The sequence below is a fragment of the Lampris incognitus genome, chromosome 2 (assembly GCF_029633865.1).
Source record: "Lampris incognitus isolate fLamInc1 chromosome 2, fLamInc1.hap2, whole genome shotgun sequence".
Taxonomy (NCBI): Eukaryota; Metazoa; Chordata; class Actinopteri; order Lampriformes; family Lampridae; genus Lampris; species Lampris incognitus.
The window spans coordinates 81,409,453-81,436,806 of NC_079212.1; the positions used below are offsets into that span (position 1 = coordinate 81,409,453).

The 27,354-nt window shown below is 43.8% G+C and overlaps 1 protein-coding gene across 1 annotated transcript in view; it reads left to right on the top strand.

The window, feature by feature from the left end:
• The first annotated feature begins 7,038 nt into the window (after nt 1-7,038).
• The window catches only part of LOC130130537 (cytochrome P450 2J2-like), a 161,897-nt gene continuing 141,581 nt past the window's right edge, over nt 7,039-27,354 (top strand). The window contains exons 1-2 of the mRNA XM_056300245.1: nt 7,039-7,227; nt 7,542-7,704. Of these exons, the coding sequence (XP_056156220.1) occupies nt 7,039-7,227; nt 7,542-7,704 (352 nt within the window). The remainder of the gene's footprint in view (nt 7,228-7,541; nt 7,705-27,354) is intronic.

Below are 27,354 nucleotides of genomic sequence, written 5' to 3' on the forward strand. Positions count from 1 at the left end.
AGAGCTGCTTGAACCGGACTGGGCGGTACGCTCTCTGTGCCGGCTGGGGTCGTCATGGTCAGTTCGTACTGTTAGGGTTTGTGGAAGACCCCAAGCGCACAACACCAGGCAGAGATGGGGTTAGCCGAAACTGGCGTACTTTATTACTAGCTCATACAACGGTCAACACAGGAGGGCAATGAGCGACTAAGAAAACAGTCCAAGTCCAAGAAAAAAACTCACGGGTTATCCAAACTGGGAATATGGCAGAATACTTTCACAGGGAAACTTCACAAAGAAAACAGTAAACCAAAGGCTGAGATAAACTGGGAGAGAAATGCACCAGGAGGGAAGAGTAACCACTCCTGCGAGGATGCTACGGCACGAATACTGCCATTTCACGCAGCGGCCATCTTGGATTTGTAAAAAAAACCAAGTGGTAGGAATTTAGCCGCGCCCCCTTCTTACTCAATCGAAAATCAATCCAGCCGGGGCCAGCAGCAAACATGGTTTGGACTACCAACCTCGAGCACCTACCGTCATTTACCACAAATGACATCGAAAAATGGGCAGAGAAGGGGCGTCGGATCCCAAGGGATGTACTGCTAAAAGGATATAGCAATTGGATAGAGGGCTACATCTTTGATATTGAAGATAAGTTAGCTAGCTAGCTAGCTAGCCTAGCTAGAGTTTGTTATGGTTGTGTTGACCACCTTATTAGGATAGCCGATGTGACACCTTCCGATCCAACACTTTCAGCTGTAGCTTGTTAAGTTACTAAGTTAAGGTACACTGTATTTGTTGATAAACTTGCTAACCTTTTGTGCTGTCATACGATTTTACAGTCAGGCCGAGTGAGACAGGCATTGCTGTCAGGGCGAGGGCATATCGCTCAATGAGGAAGAATGAGCCGCCTTACCATGTGCAGGTAGTTGGTTGGTAGCCAGGCAAAGTTCAGACATACCTTCAGGAGAACACTTCCATGATGTTTGGTAACACTATGATCTAGTGCTTCCTAAATGCACACTATTTTTTTCCCAAGTCCTTGTTAACCCAAACAACATTCTGTCAACATTCAACATGCTTTTAGTTTGAGGATAATAATTAAAGCCTATTCATGACTTCATCCATGATTCTTTCTCTGTTACCAGGTCGACTTTCCATCAGAAGGCGCATTCTTTGGGCAGTCGACATGCAATTGCAAAGCAGGACAGGGCCACTGCAACCATCAGATAGGGTTGTTGTAAGTACTTGCACATTACATCAAAAAAGGCTACAAAGCTGTGCCACCCACAGTCAGCAAGACCTCGCTGCCACAGACATGGCATGTTCCATCTCGGGCCTTGGGCTTTACACCACAACCTGTGGATACACTCAAAGTATGCAAATTGAAGCCACCCACAGATAAGATGCCCCCAAATAAGTACAAAAGAAGTAGTGATGCCATCAGGCCCAATGTATATTGCCCCGTTCCACTCCCCCTACCAAGCGACCAATTTGCACTTGACCTCCAAAAGAACCTTGCTGCCATTGGAAGTAACAGCCAGATGTTAAAGGTACTGCAGGCATCGAGCAGACACCCAGCAAAAAAGGTTGAAACTAAATATGGAGACCTGCCCCTTGGCTCAGTACTGACCTACCAAACACTTAACCTGCCCACCACTAGTGATGACCCCCACTCTCCATTTCCACTGCCACCACAACCATCAAACTATGCCACAGCTCTCAACAGGAATGAGAGCATCTATTACGGTGGCATGGCTGTCACCCACCCTGATGCTGAGGCACTGGAGGTCGAGACAAGGGGGCAGAGCACAAGTAAGACCTGGCACCGTGTCTGCGCCCAGCATCTGACATCATCAGACTTCAAAAGCATAGTCTCAAGGTAAGACTGGACCAATGGCTATTTATTTCACAACAAATTTCAGTACCCTGTAGTGAATAAAACATCTTTCTAATACTACATATGTTGTGATGTATACATTCTGAAGTTGCTTTACCCCTCTGCCCCCAATATCTCAAGGGTGGCAGACTTCGAGACTCTGGCAGCCAGAATGCAGAGATCGAAGAGGACCGTGCAGACACAGGCCATGATGAGAGGAATTGAGTTGGAGCCCGTTGCAGCTATACAGTATGAGGAAGTAACTGGACACTCGGTCTCCACTTGCGGTTTTGCCATCAACCCCAACGCCCCACATTTGGGTGCCTCCCCTGACCGAAAGATGGTGGATGACTCCAGTCAGCTTCAGGGACTGCTGGAAATCAAGTGTCCTGATGTGGACAGCTTTGTGGAGTGCAAGTACCTTTTCTCTAAGACCAGATGGATCTTTTGCTCTCAAACACAGCCATGGCTACTACAATCAGATGATGGGACAAATGGGAATCACAGGGATGATGTGGTGTGACTTTTTTGTGAAGTGCCGAGATGACTACCACCTGGAGCGAATCTACTTTGATGCGGAGGAATGGGAGAATATGAAAACTAAGCTGGATCTTTTCTTTTTCGAGTACTTTCTGCCTCTCCTGTGCCAGTGAGGAGAGACACACACACAGGGCTGTATTCAAAGAAGCTGTTTAATCACAATAAAATAAAAAATAAGATACATTTAATTTTTATACTGTACATTCAATATTTATACATTAGATTGTCCCATCTACAATATTTTCATTCTTTGTCCTTTAACTTTAACAAAACTGTTGGTTCATTTTAAACTAAAATATGTTCGGTCAACTGTCATTCTTTTGTAGCAATAAACTGGAACTCGCTACCAACTCAAATCATCAATTGTTTACTAAACTAAGATAGTGATTGCCCATCTCAAGGTGTGGGCTAAAAAATGGGACTGTACTGAAATGAAGTTAAATATGTTTCAATCTATCTAAGGTTTGTGTGCACTATTTTCTTGTCAGCTGGATTTAACAAAGGTTTAAAACAGTGGTCCCTGAAAATTTGTTAGGAGAGCACACACAGTCCACAGTTGGTTGACTGTTCCACTTAGTGAAAGGGGTATGACTCCATCAAAAATGTGGTACTCCTTTATGCGTCTTATTGACCGTTCGACGTGTATTCTCAAGCCAGCAATACTCTGTGTGTCTGTGAGCTCATCACAGCTAAACTGTCCACTTGGGCCTAAAAATGCAGGGATGACAAGTTTTACATCTATTTCATCGAGCAGGTCTTTGATAAGGAAGCCCTTATCGGCCATGACCTCATCACCTGACTCTAAGAGGTCCAGAACACCTGACCTCTTAGTTATCTCCTTATCAGAAATACATCCTGTGTATAGATTACTTACCAGGCTAACTGACCCTGAGGGAGTGATCCCAATTAGGGATTTCAGTGTAGTGTTACTTTTATAATGGGAGTATGTCATGGTGTTCAAAACCTTCGAACCAGCTGTCTCGATGCGGCTCTCTGTGCAGTTTAGTATCACTCTTGTGTTTGGGTGGAATTCCCTGAATACTGGTGGCATTAGCTCGTCTACTGACCAAAACGCTCACTTTTCAGCTTTTTATTTTCGTCCTCCAGGAAAGCGATGCGTTTCTTTACTGCGTCAAGCTGGTCTTCCACAGAAAGGGGCTTCACGTCGTAGTCATGATCAGGCAGAGTCGCCCAAACCTCACTGGACACATGAGGATATGTCATACATGTGGGAAGCAATATAAATCCACACATTTTCCAGTTATCAAGATGATGTGTCAGAACAGAGCTATCCACTATTGAAAGATTAGTGAATATATATATATGTGTGTGTGTGTGTGTGTGTGTGTGTGTGTGTGTGTGTGTGTGTGTGTGTGTGTGTGTGTGTGTGTGTGTGTGTGTGTGTGTGTAAACTACTAATAATTAGTAGTTAGTCCCTAGCTAAGAGCGGTTAGTGATGTCGCCTTGTGGTGCAGTACACCCCGTATCGAATCCCGCACCGGGCAAGAAAATAACCGGTTACACTGGTGGCAGTGGTGGGATCCGGAAGTGTGCAGATCCTCAGAAGTCTCTTCGGAGCGCGGGAATAACCAAGCGCGAGGGCGCGCTTCCGGGGAGGGTGACGACTGTAAACTACTAAGACACATTAGTCCCTAGCCGAGCGGTTAGTGATGTCGCCTTGTGGTGCAGTACACTTCGTATCGAATCCCGCACCGGGCAAGAGAATAACCGGTTACACACACACACATATATATATATATAATGTGGAATTTATTTGTAAACATGATTGCACAACTGTAAACGTTACTCACTCATCTGCTGACTCGGGTGTCACCTCCCCAGCAGGTTGACGAACAGGAACCCTAAAAATACAAGCTATTAATGGCAGGTATTGTTTCATTTCATCAACATCCTAAAATCATTTTCATGACAACAACCAGCTAACGTTATTATAGCTCTGCATGACCTACCGTGATGTCTGTCTGCTAGTAAAGTTAGTAAACTTAGCTACCTCCTCGGACCTGAAAATGTGGCCCTGTATCCCTCTTAATTTTCACCACCCATGCCTTACCGGTGTGCAGGCGTTTGGGGAAGCGGTGAAACGTCAAGGATTTATCTCTTTCCCTTCTTTGATAGGAATTGGATGGTACACAGCAGTACGACATGTTGCTTCCAGCAGTGTTTTCAACGAAGTAAAAAGGGGGCATGGCTAAATTCCCAGCGCTTGTTTTTTTTTTAATCCAAGATGGCCGCGGCGTGAAATGGGCGTATTGACAACGGGCGCTGGGAGACCAGCAAACCTAAGCCAAGCCCTGACGACTAAACCCGGCCCTGACGAGCTGATTGGCTGCCGGCGCGGGGTGGGCGAGCCGTAACAGGCTAAGGAACAATAGAACAGTAGAAAGAAAATAATAATGATATTAATATTAATAATAATAATAATAATAATAACAATAACAATAATAATAATAAATAGAAATTGAACAATTTGTGTAAATGTAGTATCAGTAAATACAAGTGTATAAAAGAACCTCCCTATGTCAACCTAATGTCAACTTTCAAGTAAATACAGTGCAAAGAGTAACTCCACAGTCGGTTTGAATGTTGTAAAACAAAATAAACAGTCCTATGTCAACATAGTGATGATACAACAGAATAGCCTACACCTATTGAGATGATCTATATCTTAAAACAATGCATACATTAATGGAAATTTAGAAAAAATAAGTGTGTGTGTGTGTGTGGGGGGGGGGGTGATCAGCAATACCACGGATCAAGATAGTAGGGATTGGGGAAAAGAAAAAAGTAATGTAAATATGTGGTCGGCAAGTGTAAAGGAACAGAAAAGAACAATTGAGTAAATAGATAACTAGATAAATAAACAAACTATAATCTATGAGTCAACACAGTTTTAACCTTCAGATAAGTAAAATGCAGATAGAAATTCACAGTCAGTATAGGTTTAGAGAAACAAAACATACAAGCCCATTTTAGCATATGAATGATACAATAAAGTAGCCTTGCTTATAAAAATAAAAAAGGGGAAAGGAGAGAGAGGTAGAAAACAGAGTGGACCTTATAGTATTTCCATCAAGTAGTACGTTAATGAGGCGTTTTTTCAGGTATTACGGTGTAAAACAAACAACTGAGGTTTGCCAGATGTCTATATTGAAATGCAAACAGATTCCTGCCAAAGCAAGCCTGTCATCTGGCAACAAGTACACAATATACTGTAGACGTGGCATGAGACTCTAAATAAAGTTCTTATGAACTAGATCTAATATTTTCAACATATATTGACTGTGTAGTTCTTCAGAAAAGACAGGGCTAAATCGTCTATATCAGATCGGGCACTTTGTTCAGTAGTTTATCATGTCACATATCCAAAAGGTTCGCATATCGAGAATCAACCAGGGTTGTTTTGTTTTTCCTTTTTTTTATTTTGTTCTTGTGTAGTGTAACATGTCCTTGGGTTCTTTGAAAGGTGCTATGCAAAACTAAGTTGTTGTTGTTGTTGTTGTTGTTGTTGTTGTTGTTAGGTTAGTCTGGGAATATCAGCATCATCTGTCCATTGAAAGTGATTGGCTGCATCTCAGCCGCCTTCCGTAGAATTTCTTCCAGTTCGTGAGTGTAGTGCATTTTGAAAATGAGGGGGCAAGGAGGTTCGCTGTCACCCTCTATGACATCCATCGATAAGCGCATGTTCCTCCAGAGACAGTGCGAGTTGTGTAACAAAGTCTGAGTTTCTTACCTGTTTCAGCTCCACCCTTTAATTGTTAGTTAGTTTTAATTATTAAAAAGTTAAAACAATTGTTAAAAGTCGCCTGGCATATATTTTCAATTAGAATTATTTTGGACATTTAAGTAATGTCAGTTAAACTGACCAATATGTCTACGCTGTTTAAATAGATCAAGCTGTCTGTGGTTCTGATTGTTATTCCTACCATGGGGACGTTAAATTGTTGTTTATTTCCAATCAGTAGAATCTATATTGGCATATTATGGATATTTTCTTAGGACAATTGTTTGGATATTTCTGAAGGTTTGCAGTAACTTAAAGGGTTGTATCTGTTACTGGTTTTTCTGGAGACGCCAAAAAAGAATATGTTGCCTTTTCTTTTCCCTAGCTGTGGAATCACTATGACCATGCGTGTCGCAAATCTACTAACCACTTTACTTAATTGTTAACCCTGTATAAAGTCAATGGTAGGCTACTTTTGTTGTTGGATTGTCCTACTGACTGTGATCTATTTCTTTGTTTCTCTGTTTGTGGTCATTTACGCAAGAACAAAAAGTGTTGAGGGACTTAATGGCATCGAATATCTTGTTGGTTAGGTGATCCATTTTCATTCATACACATCTGTAACAAACTAGAATAAAAAACAATGTCAAAATTGTCATCGAACCATGTAGAGAAGGCTTGACTGTTTGTCTGCGTGTATGTTTGTGTAATGGGTGGGTGGGTGGGTGGGGGCATAAATGGTAGTTAGCCTCGAGGCATACTACAGGCCCTTTATCATCTTGTATGCAAGACTGAAACAAAGCAGCCACCCCGCCCTTGGAAATGACTGAAACAGCCTACACATTTATAACAAAGAGAGCCTTGGCTTGTAAGGAGGATGTATTGGTTCGTCTCTATGTTTCTTTCACCTATGTGGCATTGGGTGGATATCGGGAGTATGCTTCTCTTCACTATAGTCTTTTTAGTAATCGTGGACTATGCAAGGAACCGTCGGCCTAACAGTTTTCCACCGGGACCCATGGTTCTGCCTTTTGTGGGGAACATATTTTCTGTTGACTACAGAAAGAATGAGCATATGTTGCTGGTAGGTTTAGGGCTGAAACGTGAGTAAGATTTTGAGATGTGATGGATCCGTAACTGCATTTCTTCTATTGTTCATTGTTCTGTTGTTCATTGTTCTCAGTGGGTGTTGTAGATGTTCATACCCCTGTTATGTTTGCATGACAACAGAGAGCACATTAGTTGCTGAAAACGATAGAGTGAATCAGTATGAATTTACAGTGGTACAGTTCATTCTGCTCTGTGGTTTGTAACTATATTTTAACAGATTAAGATATATAATATGTTCTTGTAAATCAAGCCAACTGACTCTTCTTTAATGTATTCTTCTGATTGCAGCTAGCAGAGAAGTATGGTCAAGTCTACAGTTTGAGATTGGGACAGCAATGGATAGTGATGTTGAATGGATTCAAGACCGTGAAAGATGTTTTGGTAAACCAGGGAGATAGCTTTTCAGACCGACCACTACTGCCTATTTTGGATGAAGTGGCCTCCAAACATGGTGAAAATTTCCTTTTTTTCCATCAAAGAATATTCCTGTCTCAAGATTATAGTGACTGAGGGATTAAACTTAATTACTGCAGATGGTTGTAAATGTACCAAAATTCTATTTGAATCGTATGAAATCCAATTTTAGTAGAAATTAAATAATTAATTAGGCTCTGATATAAATCACAGGAACAAATTTAGCTATACATGAGTCAGCAAACTGTGAAAAAGTGAAATTTAAATTGTTAATTAAATAACACCCAACTCATAATAAATTATATTTTCTTTATATTTATATTCACAACATTGTTACATTAAATTTCATTTTCATTTTATAGCAACAGGTTTTATTTCAAAATGGCTCCCCCCAAAATGATACGTTCATTTCTTAATGGCACTTTTCCAAATAGGACATTTACAAGTACCTCTGTTTTTCCCTTTCCCTTTTTTCGTTTTATAATGGCAATTGTATTTCACAATGGTGCATTTATTTCATGTTGTGTTAATCTGTCAGTCAACTCAAAGGGGCCGAGGTCAGACAAGATCATTGGTTGCTCATGCATTCAGGCCAAAGAAACAGCACATCAAATACCTATCTAATGATAGCCTGTGCTGGTTTCCAGTTGAAGGATGGGAAATAATTATGTGACTTGACTTCTGAACTACTCAGAGAGGCTGTAACATTTCAGCGGTGTGCCATTGCCTCAGCATCCATAATGATAGTAACACAAAACTGTTGCTCCAGAAGCTGGAACAGGACCAAGCTTTCATTGTAATAATAACGTAGTAGTTGTCATGAAAATTAAGCTCTACAAAGAATTCATAAAGCACAGAACCATAGAAACCGAAACAAAATACAATAAATAAATAAAATAAAAACAAGCTAACTAACAGTATGAGGTTATGCAAGAGGGAATACTATAATAAAGAGTTAGAGACCAATAAAAACAACACCAAAGGTATATGGAATGTGTTGAATAGTATTTGGTCATTCTATGGAAACGTCAATTTTTCTGTCCATAGCCCTGACAGAAATATTACACTTGAAAATACTTTAGAGTTACAATTTATTTATGTTTTAATATAAAACAATATGTTATTTGAACAATTACATCTGTTTGAGCCATCAATTTCGCAATATTTATTTTTTATTCAGTTATATAGAATGCCAAGCACCACAGAAGTGCTCATACCCACAGCCACGTATAGAGGGCAACGGCTATATTTTGAGGTCGAAAACATGATTTTCTACCATTTAAAGCACAAGAATGTATACACAATGATTAAATATATGATGTAAATTGCATAAAAAACAAAAACAAAATGCCCAATAAATATTATAAAATATATAATGAAAATAGTGGACCCCTGGAGTCATGTCACTAGTGTTACCGTGTAAGAAAATTTTATTATTTTGAAAAGAAAAAAATCACACTGATGACATCACTTGACTTCTTTTTACCCACTTCCTGAAGATGTATGAAGGCCCATGGTAAGTCCACTGTCTGTTTTCAGTTATCAGAAATGTTCTAGTTGGGGGCGTGGCCGGGACGTCGAGGATGTAGGACACGTTTCTCTATTGCTCCTGAGTTAGTGACCAAATTTATATATTTAATCTCGCTAAATCGTGCATGTCTTTGGTGGTCAAGCGTCTAAAGAGTCCTTTAAACGATTCACACTATATTTGAGGACTTTGAAGGTGAAATGACATCTAATCGACCGAAAACGGAGTCTGCAAGAGCAGGCCGCAATAAGCCTGCGCCTTCTCCTGAATCTGATCCGCTCCCAACATCGGGTGCTACAGCTAGTGCTGACAGCATGACAGTACTGACCGCGGAAATGCTACAATCCATGATGGGCTCCCTCAAAACCGATATTTTCGGTAAGATTGACACTTCAGCTACCACTCTCAGATCAGAGATGATACTGGTCAAAGACGAGCTTAAAAGATCTATCGAGAGGATCCAGAATAAACTCGACGCACATGGAGTCGTTTTATCAGAGCTGGAGCGCAGTGCTACAGATCACAGCACTCGGATTACCGAGCTAGAGGCGAACGTCGGCTCACTAACAACTAGGGTGACATACCTGGACAACAGATGCGAGGACCTGGAAGGTAGAATGCGGAGGAACAACATCCGTCTTCTGGGAATACCGGAGGGAGTGGAGGGCCCGCGACCGACAGAATTCGTAGCCGGGCTGCTTCAGGAGCTGCTCGGCCTGGATGAGAAGCCGCTGCTAGACCGGGCCCATCGCACCCTGCGGAGCCGACCCCGGGAGGGTGAACCTCCGCGACCATTTGTCATCAGGGTGCATTTCTTTCACGTCCGGAACGACATGCTGAAGAGATCTGGAGATGCGTCTCCTCTCCTCTACAAGGGCAGAAGAGTCTCGATATTTCCGGAATACACCACGGCTGTGGCCAAGAAGCGGGCTAGCTTCGGAGATGTTAAGCGCCAGCTGCGCGCCTGTCCCGGCGTGAAATATGGTCTCATCTACCCTGCGGTTCTGAGACTGACCCTGCCGGACAGCTCCACACACAGGTTTGAGGACCCGGCTGTTGCGGCCGATTTCATCAAAAACAGGGTGAAAAAAGCTGTCATGCCACCGCCGGGTCTGTAGCTCAAAATATCAGTTGGCTGGTCTGGTTAGCAGGCTAGTTAGCGGGCTGGCTGGTAGGCAGATTAGCTAGTGAAGTTGGTCTTGCAGTGCTCATTGTTGACATTTGAACGCAGCTGTTTTTTATTTTCAGTACATGTTGGAGAGTGAAGCTAGCCTTGCAGTGCTCATTGTTGACACTTGAATGTAGTGGGTTTTTTATTTTTATTTTCAATACATGTTGATGAGTATACAGCGGACTACTCACATTAAGGTGATATAATGTGGAGATATATTTTATTCCACTTACATTACTGCCTACTATTTGTGTCATTCTCATTTCATTTTGTTTTGATCTGAGCTGCCTGCACTGCCAGTATTTGGTTGTTTACATGGTTGAAGTTCAATTTTGCCACTTTATAGATTTTGTACCTCTCTTAACTGAGTTAGTTTTCCTCGGGTCCTAATGTTATTGGAGACCGACTTATGCACATTTGCTTTATTCTAGTTCAATGGTCACAAATCTCAGGTAGCTAAGAGTAAGCTAGCTAAGTTGGTATGCGTTGCTCTAAAGGTTTTTTGTATTTAGGGGTTTGCTTGCATCTCAGTTGGGGAGATGCTTCGGCAAGAGGGATTTTGTGGGAGGGTTTTTTTCCTTCTGTATTTGTGTTTTGTTTTCTTGTGTTTTGTCACTTGTTTTTGTTTTTTGAATTTGCACTATTGAGGTCAGCCAAAATATTTAATTTGCATTATGCCTTGTCCTTAACATGTACTCTCTCTCTTAAGACATGACTCAGCCTGACGTAGCTCATCCTGCTGGAGGGAATGGTTTTAATTTTCTCACTTGGAATTGTAGGGGCATTAACAACCCAGTTAAACGCAGTAAGGTTCTCCACCACCTCCATCAGTTGAAAGCTCACATTATCTTCCTCCAAGAAACTCATCTCAAGGTACCACAACACTCAATACTTAGGTGCAGATGGGTGGGTCAGGTGTTCCATTCCTCATTTCAGAGTAGGTCAAGAGGGGTGGCTATCTTACTTCACAAATCAGTACCTTTTACATGTTCTAATGTGATAGCTGATCCCAATGGTAGATATGTAATTGTCAGTGGTAGGTTATTCGATACGAAGGTGGTTCTTGTTAATGTTTATGGTCCTAATTGGGACAATGGGGATTTTTTCAAATCGGTTTTCTCCACACTCCCTGATATGTCCTCCCATATGCTGATCATAGGCGGTGACTTTAACTGCTGGTTGGACCCACATTTGGATCGATCCTCCACTAAATCTACTACTTTATCAACCTCAGCTGGGGTTGTCCATACCTTTATGTCTGATTTCGCTGTTTCAGACCCTTGGAGAACATTTAATCCATCTGGGAGGGCATACTCTTTTTTCTCTTCGGTACACCACACTTTTACGCGCATAGACTACTTCCTTGTAGATGATAGACTTCTCCATTCCATATCTTCGTGCTTATATAATCCAATTGTGGTTTCGGACCATGCCCCTGTCACTATGGGAGTAGTCTTTCAAACAGCTAATAATCAGAGACCGCCTTGGCGGCTTAACACTCAATTACTCAGTAACGAAAATTTTATTAACTTTGCTTCGGCCCAAATTGACTTTTTTATGGATACAAATAGAACCCCAGGTATCTCTGCGTCTACCCTATGGGAAACTTTGAAAGCTTATCTTAGAGGTGAAATTATTTCCTACACCACATATGAGAACAAACTTAAAAAAGATAAATTGTCCATGCTAACACGCCGCATTGCCCAATTAGATAACGCATATTCCGTTTCACCATCTCCAGATATTTATAAGGAGCGCTTAACTTTGCAAGCAGAATTTGACACTTTGCTAACAGATCAAGTTACTGAGCTGCTTGTCAAGTCTAGGAGCACCTACTATGAACAGGGAGACAAAGCCAGTAAGTTATTAGCACACAAGTTGCGTCAAGTTTCATCATCACATCAAATTCCCAAAATTCATACATCATCCGGAATATCATTAGACCCTAGGGAGATAAATGATGAGTTCAGAAGTTTCTACCAGTCTCTATATACTTCTGAAAGTGATGCTGATTTATCAGAATTTGATGACTTCTTCCACTCCCTTGATGTACCTTTAGTCAACCAGGATTTGATTAAAGAATTAGAACAACCAATCACTGTTGAAGAACTGTCTAGAGCTGTCAAATCCCTTCAATCCGGGAGAAGCCCAGGGCCTGACGGTTACTCGACAGAGTTTTATAAAAAGCTTCTCCCCAAAATAGCCCCTATTCTAATTGAAATGTATAATGAAGCATTTGTTAATGGTATTCTTCCACAGACTCTCACTCAAGCGACTATCTGTTTAATTCTTAAAAATAATAAAAACCCTCTTGAATGTGCATCATATCGTCCAATTAGCCTGTTAAATGTTGACTATAAGATTTTAGCCAAACTTCTGGCAACACGCCTGGAAACAGTTCTCCCATCGATTATCTCTCCTGATCAAACAGGATTTATTAGAAATAGACATTCATTCTTCAATCTTAGGCGACTATTTAATATCATGTACAATTCCTCTGACACCAACACCTCGGAGGCCATTATATCCCTGGATGCGGAGAAGGCGTTTGACAGGGTGGAGTGGAAGTACCTTTTCTATACACTAAATAAATTCGGCTTTGGTTCAAAATTCACTACTTGGGTAAGACTTCTGTATGCGTCCCCCCAAGCCTCTGTCAGGACTAATAACACTCAGTCAGGCTGTTTCCCTCTGCAACGGTCAACACGCCAGGGTTGCCCTCTAAGCCCTTTATTGTTTGCTCTCACCATAGAACCCCTTGCAATAGCACTTCGTTCCAACCCTCTTATCAAAGGTATAGTTAGATACGGACATGAGCACAAGGTGTCTTTATATGCAGATGACTTATTGCTATACACATCTAATCTTTCTGTTTCTGTTCCTGCTGCCCTTGCTACTATTACATCCTTTGGTCATTTATCAGGGTATAAACTGAATCTCAGTAAAAGCGAATTGATGCCGCTTAATGTGACTGCGGAAAAATTCCCATTATATACCTTGCCATTCAAAGTTGCTCATAGTTGTTTCACTTATCTTGGTGTACAGGTCACGAGTCGATTTGAAAACCTTTTTCGGGCCAACTTTTCCTCGCTTTTAACCCGCACTAAGGATGATTTTGAACGCTGGTCAGTGATGCACCTCTCTTTAGTAGCGAGAATTAATTCTGTTAAAATGAACACACTCCCTAAATTTTTATATCTCTTTCAGTGCCTACCGATTTTTCTTCCCAACACATTTTTCAAAAAAATAGACGGCCTAATTCTACCTTTCATATGGGATAAGAAGACTCCTAGGATACGAAAACAGCTCTTGCAGAGACCCAAGTCAGACGGAGGTATGGCGCTACCAGATTTTAGATTTTATTATTGGGCGGCTAATCTTAGGGTCATTCAGTTCTGGTTGCGAGGTGGAGAGATGTCCCCGTCCCCAATTTGGTTAAAGATGGAAGCTGCTTCGTCTGTACCGGCATCATTGTCTTCCCTCGCTCACTCCTCCATTACAGGCCCTTATTCCTCTTTCACCAAGAATGTGTGTGTCAAAACAACATTGAGGATCTGGAATCAATTTAGACGCCATTTTGGGTTTCAGACAACCTCTCTTTCTGCTCCGATGGCCTCGAACCCTGCTTTTGCCCCATCTATGGTTGATAGTGCTTTCTCAATATGGTCTAGTCTTGGTATAAAAAGGTTTAAAGATCTCTACATTGACAATACATTTAGTACGTTTGAGCAACTAGCAGTTAAATTTGGTCTTCCCAGGCATCATTTTTTTAGATTTTTACAGATCCGGAGTTACGTCCGCAATTTGGATCCTCATTTCCCCACCCTTCCTGGTGAAACACAGTTTGACACCTTTCTTACCCCGCTTCCCACTCTGAAAGGTACCTTGTCAATAATTTATAGACAAATTTGTTCTTTAAGAATTGCCTCACTTAATGACATTAAATCCTCATGGGAGGAGGAACTGGGGGAGGGAATATCTGATGGGCTGTGGGAGAGGGCACTCGGAAGGGTACATACCTCTTCGGTCTGCGCCCGACATGGTCTCATTCAATGCAAAATCATTCATAGGGCTCATTGGACCAAAGCGAGACTAGCGAAAATTTACAAAGACATAAATCCTAACTGTGTGAGGTGTAACCAGTCTCCTGCTAACCATGTGCACATGTTTTGGTGTTGCTCATCTCTTGATGGTTTTTGGAAAGATATTTTTAGCACACTTTCAGAAGTATGTGACACACAGATCAAGCCAGACCCTTTTATTGCGCTATTTGGGGTGCCCTCGCCCACATTGCAACTGACCAATATTAATAAGGATTTTATTGCCTTTGTTACCCTGTTGGCGAGATGATTGGTTTTGCTTAGTTGGAAATCCTCTGTACCCCCTTCTCATGCTCTTTGGATTAAGTCTGTTTTAAATTGTATAAAGCTGGAAAAAATTAGGCACACACTCAAAGGGTCCCTAAACAAATTCTGGGCAATGTGGACCCCCTTCTTTTCTTATGTTAAGCGACTTCATTTCCCTGTTATTCCAGAGTGATGTGTGTGTATATATATATGCATATTTTTTCCTTTTTATTGATGTCCTTGTTGGATGGAGGTGGGGGCGTGGCAAGCTCCGGTGATGAAGGAGGTAGGGTGTATGTGTACATGATGTCTGTGAGGGACTGTGCTGGGTTGGCTGGCCTGCGGACAAGTGCATTGGAATATGTGTACTTGTATTTATTTAGTTATTTTTATTTATTTTTTTAATTATTTTAGTTAATTTGTTTTGATTTGATTTGATTTTTTTTTCTCCTTTGAGGGTGTGTTTTTATTCCTCATTGTATTCTGGTGTGTTAGTGTATTGTTGGATGTGTTTTGTGTTCATGCTGTACAACTTACGAGGACAATTATTTTGTAAATGTTGATTATGCGGAAAATTCAATAAACAAAGTTATATAAAAAAAAAAAGAAATGTTCTAGTTTATCTCATGATTTCTATAAAGCTTTTAATTGAGGTCACTGGTATGACCTACTTTATTGTTAGGGAATTGTAAAAAATAGAATACAAATAGATTAAGTTGCATAATTTAGTGAGTATACCATGACTTACAACATGTGATTTGATGCCCTGTAGTGGTAATTTTTCATGAAAATTGTCACTGGTGTTGTCGTCTCTGGTGTTACCTTCCTTATGAGTAACACCAGTGATGATCAGTAACACCAGTGGCTCCCTAAAATAGCATTGATAAAACTTATTCAAAGCTATTCATTGAGTTTCTTTGCATAAAATAGCACTAACATTTAATTATTCTAACTTTTCTTTATCATTGTTAATCCTCCTTTGGTCAGGTATGGCTAAATTGAGTGCAGCTGAGAAGCAGAACTATGCTTCTCAGCTCAGATGAAATTCAGTCAGTCCACTTTGGAGGGTCACATCAGCAGGTGACCCTCCACACCAGGGTACTTTATCTGGCAAACCAGGCCCCCATGCCCTTCTGCACCATCTCCCCCAGTAGAAGGCATGACCTACCAGTTATATGGGCTCATTTGGACCCTATTCTTCAATTCCTGGCAAAGGACCACGCTGATGTACAAAACCTTAATTTTTCTAGTGATGGACCTACCACCCAATACGAAAACCGCTCAAACTTTTACATCATATCCCCTGAGCCACACCAGAGGGGTTTCTCGACAGTGACATAGAACTTGTTCGAGGCAAGCCATGGAAAGGATGCACCAGATGGAGTAGGGGCTGCACTGACGAGAACAGCTGACACATTAGTTCGTCAAGTGAAAGACATCCTTGATGCACAGTGCTTTTTCCAGCTGCTGAAGGATACAAGCAATGTGAAACTCTATTATGTGAGTGAGGGGGAAGTTGAGAGGAAGGATGAAGGTTTAAGGCAAGTGCCCTTGTTCACCATTAAAGACACCATGAGAATGCATGAGGTTCTCAGCATTTCTCCCAGCATTCTCAAATACAGGGATGTCAGCTGTTTCTGCCAGGCTGCTGAGGTAGTGTTTGATTGTCCATGCCACAGTCTAGAGGTTACTCTGGTAGCTATGGATGCAGTCGATCAAACAGGGAAAGATTTCAGACCCAATGTCATCGAACAGCATCACAGTGGGCAGTTGTGTGTTGTGCAATATGATGATCAATCCTACCCTGGCCTCATTCTGCAGGTGGTATATATATTGGTATATATCCGTTTCACAGATATATACCAATTCACGGATTCAAGTCCAGTTGCACTGGATTCAATTTCTTTGGAGAGTCTTTGATCTTTAGTATGTCACTGGTATTTCATTGTGTCACTGGTGTTACTGTATGTTTTTTCTGTCACATTATGTGTCACGTTTGACATGATAATAATTTTACATCCATTTAATTTTTCTACACTTAAGAGTTCAGATGTAAAGGATTGCATCGCTGCTTCTTTATAAATTTTTAAAATATCTTTAATGTTATAGTAAATACATGGTTGCGTAAATGAACTAACATCCTTCAGTCACACTTTTAACACAAGTGATTAAAATAAATAAAATCTCCTGATTTGTTGCATTATCATTATTCCTCTTTGACTATGTCTACATGTGGTAAAGTGATTTGAGAAATAATATTTCATAAAAGCCTTTAATATTGCCAAAGGAGTAAGGTAACATCAGTGACAAAAAGACAGTACATTTGGTCTTTAAATTTCTGTAGAATGACCCTATTATCAGAAACGGATCTGGAAGCCCAAGCTGCCCACTATACTTTAGAGATACTGATAAGACTACAGATAACATGGAAGACGTGGTCAATGGCTTTAACAGATTCTTTGTAAAGGTGGGCCCAAAACTGGCAGGAAAAATCAATGACACTAAAACAATCACAGAGTGGAATGATAGTGATTATGGAGACAGAAATCCAAGTCTATTTTTTCTTAGCGGTAGAAGAGAAGGTAATCCTGGACATTGTAAACAAATGCAAGAACAAAAAAACTCTGACTGGAATGATATTGATATGACAATAGTTAAGAAAGTCATCGAAGTTATTGCAAAACCACTAACCCACATCTATGTATAACATGTCCTTTCAATGTGGTAAAATTCCAAGCAAAATGCAAATAGCAAAAGTCATACCCCTATATAAAACCGGAGATAGACACCAATTTACAGCCAATTTAATTATTGTCACAATTCTCCAAAGTACTAGAAAAACTAGTTGCTGACTAGACAAATTCATTGAGAAACACAAACGTGATCGATAGCCAATACGGGTTTTGACCAAACAGATCGACATCTCTGGCGCTCATTGAATTAACTGAAGAAATAACTAATTGCATAGACCAAAAAAAAGCTTGCTGTGGGAATACTTATAGACCTAAAAAAAAAAGCCTTTGACACTATTGACCACAATAGATTAATAGATAAATTGGAAAGGTCATACATTATGATATATATGTATATATCAGCGGGGTAGTACAGAAGTGGCTAGGAGCTATTTACGTAACAGTAACAGTTTGTAATGATAGGTGATAAACCTCATGCATGGATATTACTTGTGGTGTATCCCAGGGGTCGGTTTTAGGTTGAAACCTGGTCATTCTGTAGTTAAATGTTATATGCAAGATATAAGATAGAAGAACAAGGGCGATGTGCAGAACTGTAACAACTACAGAGGTATAAAGTTGATCAGCCACAGCATGAAGATTTGGGAAAGAGTAATAGAAGCTAGGTTAAGAGGAGAGGTGACGATCAGCGAGCAGCAGTATGGTTTCATGCCACGAAAGAGCACCACAGATGCGATGTTTGCTTTGAGAATGTTGATTGAGAAGTATAGAGAAGGCCAGAAAGAGTTGCATTGTGTCTTTGTAGATTTAGAGAAAGCTTATGACAGAGTGCCGAGAGAGGAGGTGTGGTATTGTATGAGGAAGTCAGGAGTTGCAGAGAAGTATGTAGGAGTGGTGCAGGATACGTATGAGGGAAGTGTGACAATGGTGAGGTGTGCGGTTGGAATGACAGATGGGTTCAAGGTGGAGGTGGGATTACATCAAGGATCGGCTCTTAGCCCTTTCTTGTTTGCAATGGTGATGGACAGGTTGACGGACAAGATCAGGCAGGAGTCTCCATGGACGATGATGTTCGCGGATGACATTGTGATCTGTAGCGAGAGTAGGGTGCAGGTTGAGGAGAGCCTGGAGAGGTGGAGGTATGCACTGGAGAGAAGAGGAATGAAAGTCAGTAGGAGCAAGACGGAATACCTATGCGTGAATGAGAGAGAGGACAGTGGAATGGTCAGGATGCAAGGAGTGGAGGTGACAATGACATCTGAGTTTAAATACTTGGGGTCAACTGTCCAAAGTAACGGGGAGTGCAGTAGAGAGGTGAAAAAGAGAGTGCAGGCAGGTTGGAGTGGGTGGAGAAGAGTGTCAGGAGTGATTTGCGACAGAAGGGTATCAGCAAGAGTTAAAGGGAAAGTTTACAAGATGGTTGTGAGACCAGCTATGTTATATGGTTTGGAGACAGTGGCACTGACGAAAAGACAGGAGGCGGAGCTGGAGGTGGCAGAGTTGAAGATGCTAAGATTTTCACTGGGAGTAACGAAGAAGGACAGGATTAGGAACGATTATATTAGAGGGACCGCTCAGGTTGGACGGTTTGGAGACAAAGCAAGAGAGGCAAGATTGAGATGGCTTGGACATGTGTGGAGGAGAGATGCTGAGTATATTGGGAGAAGGATGCTGAATATGGAGCTGCCAGGGAAGAGGAGAAGAGGAAGGCCAAAGAGGAGGTTTATGGATGTAGTGAGGGAAGACATGCAGGTGGCTGGTGTGACAGAGGAAGACGCAGAAGACAGGAACAAATGGAAAGGGATGATCCGCTGTGGCGACCCCTAACGGGAGCAGCCGAAAGTAGTAGTAGTAGCAAGATATCAAAAATATTGAAATTTGTTCTATTTGCTGATGACACGACTATATTTTGCTCTGGTGAGAATTTACAGCGAGTATTGGAGTTGACCACAATAGAAATGGAAAAATTAAAATGGACTCTGTTCCTCCTCCGACCGCTGGGAGAGGATGCCTCCGATGTCCATGTCCAATGCGTCCACCTCCACGATGAACTGCTTGGACGGGTCAGGGTGAGTGAGCACCAGAGCTGTTGTAAACAGTCCCTTCAAGGCCGAGAACGCGGCCTCTGCCTCCGGGGTCCAAGAGAAGGGGCGGAGGGTTGAGGTTAGTGCAGTGAGGGGGGCGGCCACTTGGCTGAACCCCCTGATGAAGCGCCGATAAAAATTGGTGAACCCGAGCAAGCGCCAGAGTTGCGCCCTGTCCGTAGGCCACACCCACTCCTCCACCACTTGGATCTTCCTGGGATTGGTGCGGGTGTGCCCCTTCCCCACAATGTGGCCGAGAAATTCAACGGAGGCGCACTTCTCGGCCTTTACGAACAGCCTGTTCTCCAGCAGCAATTGGAGGACCAGGCGGACGTGCTGGTGGTGTTCCTCTTCCGTCCTGGAGAACATGAGGATGTCATCCAGGTATACCACCACAAAAGTGTTTAGCATGTCCCACAACACGCCGTTGACCAGCGCTTGGAAGACGGCCGGGGCATTGGTGAGGCCAAAGGGCATGACGAGGTACTCGAAATGCCCTAGGTGTGTGTTGAAGGCCGTCTTCCATTCGTCACCCTCCCGAATACGCACCAAATGGTACGCACTGCGTAGGTCTAATTTAGTGAACACCGTTGCGTGAGTGAGTGGCTCGAATGTGGAACTCATAAGCGGAAGTGGATACTTATTTTTAAAAGTGATGTCATTTCACTGGCGATAATCTATATAGGGCCTCAGGCTGCCATCCTTCTTCACCACAAAAAAAGAAGCCTGCTGCAACTGGGGACAACGAGGGCCTTATGATTCCTGAGGCCAGGGACTCTGTGATATAATTGCGCATAGACTCCTTCTCTGGGACAGTGAGGTTATACAACCGACCGGAGGGAAGAGCGGCCCCGGGAAGGAGGTCTGTGGCACAATCATAGGGATGGTGAGGGGGAAGTGAAACTGTACTGTATGTGCTGAACACGGGAGCTAAATCGCGACGCAACAATCTAGCAAGGAGTGTAGCTCCTGGCATGGCTTTAAAAAGCCATGGCTGACGAGGAGAGTGGCAGCAGGTGTGGTAGAGCAGGAGCTGTTTGTGGGCTGTCTCATCTGTCCATCAACCAGGGGACAGGGCAGAAGGGAAAAGCTGGCCTGGTGTGCACGGAGCAGCACATGCACGCCATGTAGCAGGCTAGTTCGGCCGGACTGTGACAGTACCTCCTCTCCTACGGACACCACCAGGCATCCCTGCCGCGATCTCCGGGTGTTGTCGGTGAAAGTCGGAGACCAGGGTGCGGTCCACAATGAACCTGGCAGGAACCCAGCAGCGCTCCTCTGGGCCGGAGCCCTCCCAGTCGACCAGGTACTGGAATTCTCTGCCTCGCCGCTGGGCCTTCAGGAGCCTTCTCACCAAAAACACCTCGCCACCATCAACAATCCTGGGAGCGGGAGGGGGTGGGGACTCAAGACAAGGGGTTTAACTTGAGAAACATGGAAAGTAGGATTAATACGACGCATGGTCAGGGGCAAGGCAAGTTGGACCGAACAGGGGTTGATAACCTTGGAGATGGTGAATGGTTCAATGAATCTGGCATTCAGCTTGCGGCATGGGGACTTGAGAGGTAGATCACGTGAAGAGAGCATTACTCTCTGGCCCACCTTGTACACTGGAGCTGCAGCGTGATGCCTATCTGCCTGTTTCTTGAAGGCATCTATCGAACGCAAGAGCTGGGTCCTGGCCCGAGACAAGGTTCTCTTGCAGCGGCGCACAAAGGCCTGAGCTGAGGGAACTGAAACCTCCTCCTCTTGAGAGGGGAAGAGGGGGGGTTGGTAGCCCAGACAATAGTGGAATGGGGAGTGCCAGTAGCAGAGGTGGACAAGGAGATGTGGGCATACTCCACCCAGGAAAGCGTCTTGCTCCAAGATGTAGGGTCCTGGGATGTCATGCATCTGAGAGCGACCTCCAGCTTCTGGTTTGCCCGCTCAGTCTGTCCATTTGTCTGGGGGTGGAAACCTGACAAGCTAGTAAAGGCACCGATTAGTTTGCAGAAGGCCTTCCAGAACTGAGGCCCATGATCAGATACAATGTTACAGGGGAGGCCATGCAGACGGAAAACATGAAATACCAACAATTCAGCAGTTTGCTTGGGAGAGGGTAATTGAGGTAAGGGGATGTAATGAGCAGCTTTAGAGAAGCGGTCCACCACAGTCAAAATGCATGTATTGCCATCCGACTTTGGGGGCCCCGTTACAAAATCCATGGCAATGTGTGAGCAGGGGCGGTGAGGAACGGGGAGGGGCCTTAGGAGACCTGCCGGAGGCCTGTTACCTAACTTGTTCCTAGTGCAGACATCACAGGCTGCCACAAATGTCTGAATATCCCTCTTCATGGATGGCCACCAAAGGCGCTGCTTGATCAAAGCCATGGTTCGGTTGCCCCAGGGTGGCAGGTGATGCTGGAGCTGTGGCCCCATTTCAACACCTGGGGGCGAACTGAGAGGGGCACAAAGAGGCAGTTAGCTGGATCATTACCTGGTCCGGGTTCCTGACCCCAAGCCTCCTGGACCAGGGCCTCAATCCTCAGCAGCGCTGCTCCCACCGGGCATCGAGGAGGGAGGATAGTCTCCGGGGGGTGAGGGTCCTGAGCTGAGGAAAATTGCCTTGAGAGGGCATCTGATTTGGCATTTCTGGATCCAGGGCGATATGAGAGAGAAAAATTAAAACGTGGGAAAAAAGAGTGACCATCTGGCTTGTTGAGCATTTAGCCGCTTGGCCATCTGGAGGTATTCCAGATTCTTGTGGTCTGTCCACACAAGAAAAGGAGGATCAGCCCCCTCCAGCCAATGCCTCAACTCCTCCAGAGCCAGTTTGACTGCCAGCAGCTCCTGGTCACCTATGTCTTAATTCCTCTCTGCTGGAGAGAGACAGTGAGAGAAGTAAGAGCAAGGGTGCAGTTTATTGTCAATGGCTGATCTGTGACAGGATGGCCCCTACCCCTGACTCCGAGGCATCAACTTCAATGGCAAACTGGCGAGAAAGGTCAGGGATGGTGAGTATCGGGGTGGAGGTGAATCTGTGCTTGAGATCAGCAAAGGCTCTCTCCGCTCCTTTATTCCAACAGAAAGGGGTCTTAGTTGAGGTGAGTGCGGTGAGCAGGCCAGCCACGGAACTGTATTCCCTGATCAACCGCCTGTTAAAGCTCGCAAACCCCAGGAACTGCTGGAGTGCCCGCCTCGAGGAAGGGGTGGGCCAGTCAAGCACTGCCTTCAGTTTCAAGGGGTCCATCTCGATCTGGGAGGGAGAGATAATAAAGCCCAAAAAGAATACCGAGTCCTTGTGAAAGTCACATTTCTCTGCTTTGATAAAAAGTTTGTTCTCCAGCAGTCGCTGGAGAACCTGCCTAACATGGAGTATGTGAGCGTCAAGAAAGTGAGAAAAAATTAAAATATCATCAAGATACACAAAAACAAAAACATTCAAAAAATCTCGTAGAACGTCATTGACCAGTGCTTGGAAGACAGCTGGAGCATTGGTCAAATCGAATGGGACCACAAGATATTCATAGTGTCCTGTAGGGGTGTTGAAGGCAGTTTTCCATTCATCCCCTCCCTGATCCTCACAAGATGGTAGACATTTCTAAGGTTGAACTTAGTGAAAAAACAGGCTCCCTGGAGCAACTCAAAAGCAGTTGACTAAAAGGTAAAGGATACCGATTCTTGACGGTGATGTCATTTAAGGCCCTGTAATTATATCAGGGCCGCGGAGATCTATCCTTCTTCCCCACGAAAAAGAAACCAGCACCTGCAGGAGATGAGGATGGCCGGATGATTCCAGCAGCTAGAGAGTCTGAAATATACTTGTTCATGACTTCTCTCTCTGAGGGACAGAGGGAATAGAGTCTGCCCTTAGGTGGAGAGGTGCCAGGGAGAAGCTCTATGGTGCAGTCATATGGCCCATGAGGGGGTAGAGAGACAGCACGAGATTTACTGAACACAGGCTTGAGGTCCAAATACTCCTGGGGCACATTAGATAAGTCAGGGAACTCCTCAATGTCTGGGGAGGGAGAGACAGGCGTGGAGGCAGACTTGAGGCATGAGGACAAACAAAAGAGGCTCCACCCTAAGATGGTGTTATCTGACCAGTTAATGTTGGGATTATGTATGGACAGCCAGGGGAGTCCGAGAACAATGGGAACATGGGGCCTCTCTATGACGTGGAAGAATATCACTTCAGAGTGGTTACCTGAAATTCATAGTGAGACGGGAGCTGTTCTGTGGGTGATCGAGCTCAAACAGCTGCCATCAAGGGTCTGAACAGTGAGGGGCTGATCAAGAACTACAAGAGGAATTCCAAGGTTTTTAGCAGTGGCGGACTATATCAAGTTCCTGTCTGCACCTGAGTCAATGAGGGCATGAAGAGCATGAGACTGGTTTCCATGACAAAGCACAACTGGCAGATAGGAACACTGGATAGGGGAGTGATTCTGGACCAAACCCACCAGGCTCCCCAATCTCACTGGTGGGCCCCTCCTTTTAAAGGGCATGACTGGCAAAAATGACCCACCTTCCCACAATAGAAGCATGCCTTCATGTCTCGTCGGCGTTCCTCAGGTGTGACTCGAGCTCGATCCACCTGCATGGGTTCGGGAAGTGGGGCATTGGGCAACAGAGGAGGTAACAGACCCAGCCTGGGGGGGGGGGCTTGGGTATTCTCCCGCATCCTCTGCCTGATGTGGGCATTGATCTTACCCGCCAAGTCCATTAGACCAGAAAGGTTAGTGGGTAGTTCTCTTGACACCAATTCATCTTTGACAGAATCAGATTAACCATTCAGAAAAGCATCAAACAGGGAGTCATCATTCCAGTCACAAGAAGCTGCTAGTGTACGAAATTCAATGGCATAATCGTACACTGACCGTGTGCCTTGGCGAAGTCCCATGATCTCTCTCGCTGCCTCTCTGCCGGAAAAAGAGTGGTCGAAAACCCTCTTCATTTCAGTAGAGAACTCCTGGTAGCTTGAGCAGCACGCGGCGTTGGAATCCCACAAGGCAGTTCCCCACTCTCGAGCCCTACCCGTGAGAAGCGTGATGACATATGCAACACGGGAGCGCTCTGTTGGAAAAGCGAGAGACTGGAGTACCAGAGATAGAGAGCATTGGGAGAGAAAGGAGCAGTGAGTCTTGGTTCTCTGAAAGGAGAAGGGGAAGGTGCTTGTGGGGGCAGGCTTGGTTGTGCAGGACCCTGAAGGGCGTTAGCCAGTAGATGCTGCACCTGGGCAGGGAGGGTGTTAAGACTCTCAGTAAATCTCAGAAGGTTGTGATTCACCTGATAGAGCTCCTGTTGGTGAGTGCCCAGCAATGTCCCCTGTTTCTCCACAGCAGCCCTCACATGTTCCAAGTCCGTTGGGTCAGTGTTGGCTAGATTGTACTGTCAGGGCCGGTAGGGCCGGGTAAAGACTGCGGACCCAAAAGCAGACTCAGGGACACAAAATAGGTTTTGGCGTCTTTAAATCAGGAGAGCAGATAACGTAGAAGCAAAAACATGGAATTAAGGAACCGATGAGGTAGTAAAAGACAAACTCAAAATGTCAAAAAATCCTTAACAATGGTACAGGCAGGGATCAGGCAGATATCCAAAAGGTCAAAAACAGGCAGAGTTCAGTACACGGGTGAGCAAGGGAACAAAGCACAGGTACAGGCAGGGATCAGGCAGATTTCCAAAGGTCAAAGACTGGGAGAGTTCGGTAGACAGGTGAGCATGGAAACACAACTAAGGTACCGGCATGGATCAGGCAGACTCACGTGGCTAAACAGGCAGAGATTGGCGACAAGAGACAAGGCAGAGCAAAGTGTCCAAGAAAATAGGCGAAACTCAATCCAGAGACAGGCATGGGTCAAAAATCAGGAGTCCAAAAGTAGTAGACATGAGCAAGATCTCCCTCCGAGCGACGCAACAATCTAGCAAAGAGTGTAGCTCCTGGCATGGCTTAAAAAGCCATGGCTGACGAGGAGAGTGGCAGCAGATGTGGTAGAGCAGGAGCTGTTTGCGGGCTGTCTCATCTGTCCATCAACCAGGGGACAGGGCAGAAGGGAAAAGCTGGCCTGGCGTGCACGGAGCAACACATGCATGCCATGTAGCAGGCTAGTTCGGCCGGACTGTGACACAAACGACAAACAATACTGGGAATACAGGTCACCATTTTTCATATCTCCTTTTCCCACCCACCCTTCCACCCCACCCAACCCCTGCATCTCAACAAAAGCACACAATACAAAGAAAAAAATATATATATACGTATATAAAAGGGGAAGACATTGATAACCATTTTCTCCCCCCTAATAGCTAACATCACAAACAACCACAACAACAGCAATAATAATAATAATAATAATAAAAGAGTGAATTAAATAAGCAAAGACAAAGCACAAAATACTTGTACATACATAAAACATACATAACCACAAAAAAAGAAAGAAAAAAAAGAAAGGAAAAAAAGGTATGGACAATTGGTAATACACCAAATCGACATGACAATCTGCCCCAAAACGCCGCCTGCACCCCGCGAGGCCACAGTCCAAGGTGTATGCACCCACACATTGTTATATTTGCACGTATACCCACCAACATAAACGCATGCCCAATGTACCTATATATACATTATATGTATAATGCATGCAAATGCATATCTCAGAACAGTGCACCGTTGTCTAAGCCAAATCACACATCCACTGCTCTAGTTCAATGGGATAGAGTGCATCGTTTCAAAGTGAGAGATAAAAGGCTACCAGTGTTTGTAAAATTTTTCAGCTGAGCCCCGGACAGCAAATTTGATCTTTTCCAATTTCAGAAATGACATTAAGTCCCGTAGCCAGGACATGTTTGAGGGAGGTGAGCGATTTTTCCATAGGAGGAGAATACGGCGACGGGAAATTAAAGAGGCAAAAGAGATTACATTAATTTGTTTAGCAGTCATTTTAACTCCCTCCTCAGGGACACCAAAGACAGCAATTCGAGGCGATGGGTCCAGATTCAATTCCAAAATCTCCGATATAAGATTAAAGAAGGACCTCCAATATTCTGTCCAACTCGGGCATGACCAGAACATATGAGTCAAGTCTGCTGGTGCTTGAGAGCATCTGTCACAAACATCAGAGAGGTTTGGGTAAATCTTTGATCATTTTGCTTTGCTAAAATTGATCCTATGAAGGACTTTGAATTGAATGAGACTAAGCCTCGCACAAGAGGAGGATGAGTGTATTGCATGTACTGCAGTGTCCCACCAATCATCGGACAGAGTGATGCCTAGTTCAGTCTCCCAGCTTGTCTTGATCTTATGCAGAGCAGGGGGAGTCGTTGCTGATAAAAGATTGTATATAAAAGAAATATGGCCTTTTGACAAGTCAGTAACTGCAAGAAGACGGTCAATGCCCAAGGCCGGTGGAGCCTGTGGAAATGCTGGGGTGCTGTATTTGGCAAAGTTGCGAATTTGAAGATACCTAGATCAGTATGTTCAAGTTTGAATGTGGAACGTAATTGTGCAAAGCTAGCAAAAAGGCCATCAACATAAAGATCACCCAGGCAGGATAGGCCTCGTCTGCGCCAGATGGCAAATCTCAAATCAATCTTGGCTGGTTGAAAGAGTTGATTGTTGCAGATAGGTGTAGCTAGGGGCAGAGAAGTCCAGTTGAACTGTTGCCTAAGTTACTAAAGGATTGGAGAGCAGCTAAAATATGCGGAATGGAACTTATTGGATCAGAAACGTAAAGGAGTAGGTCATCTGCATACAATGATACTTTGTGCTCGGCATCACCTCTTTTGATACCTGAAAACAACTTATCAGTCTTAAGAGCAATTGCTAAAGGTTCAATAACAATGGCAAAAAAGGAGGGGGGAAATCGGGCATCCTTAAAGTGTCCCGCGTGA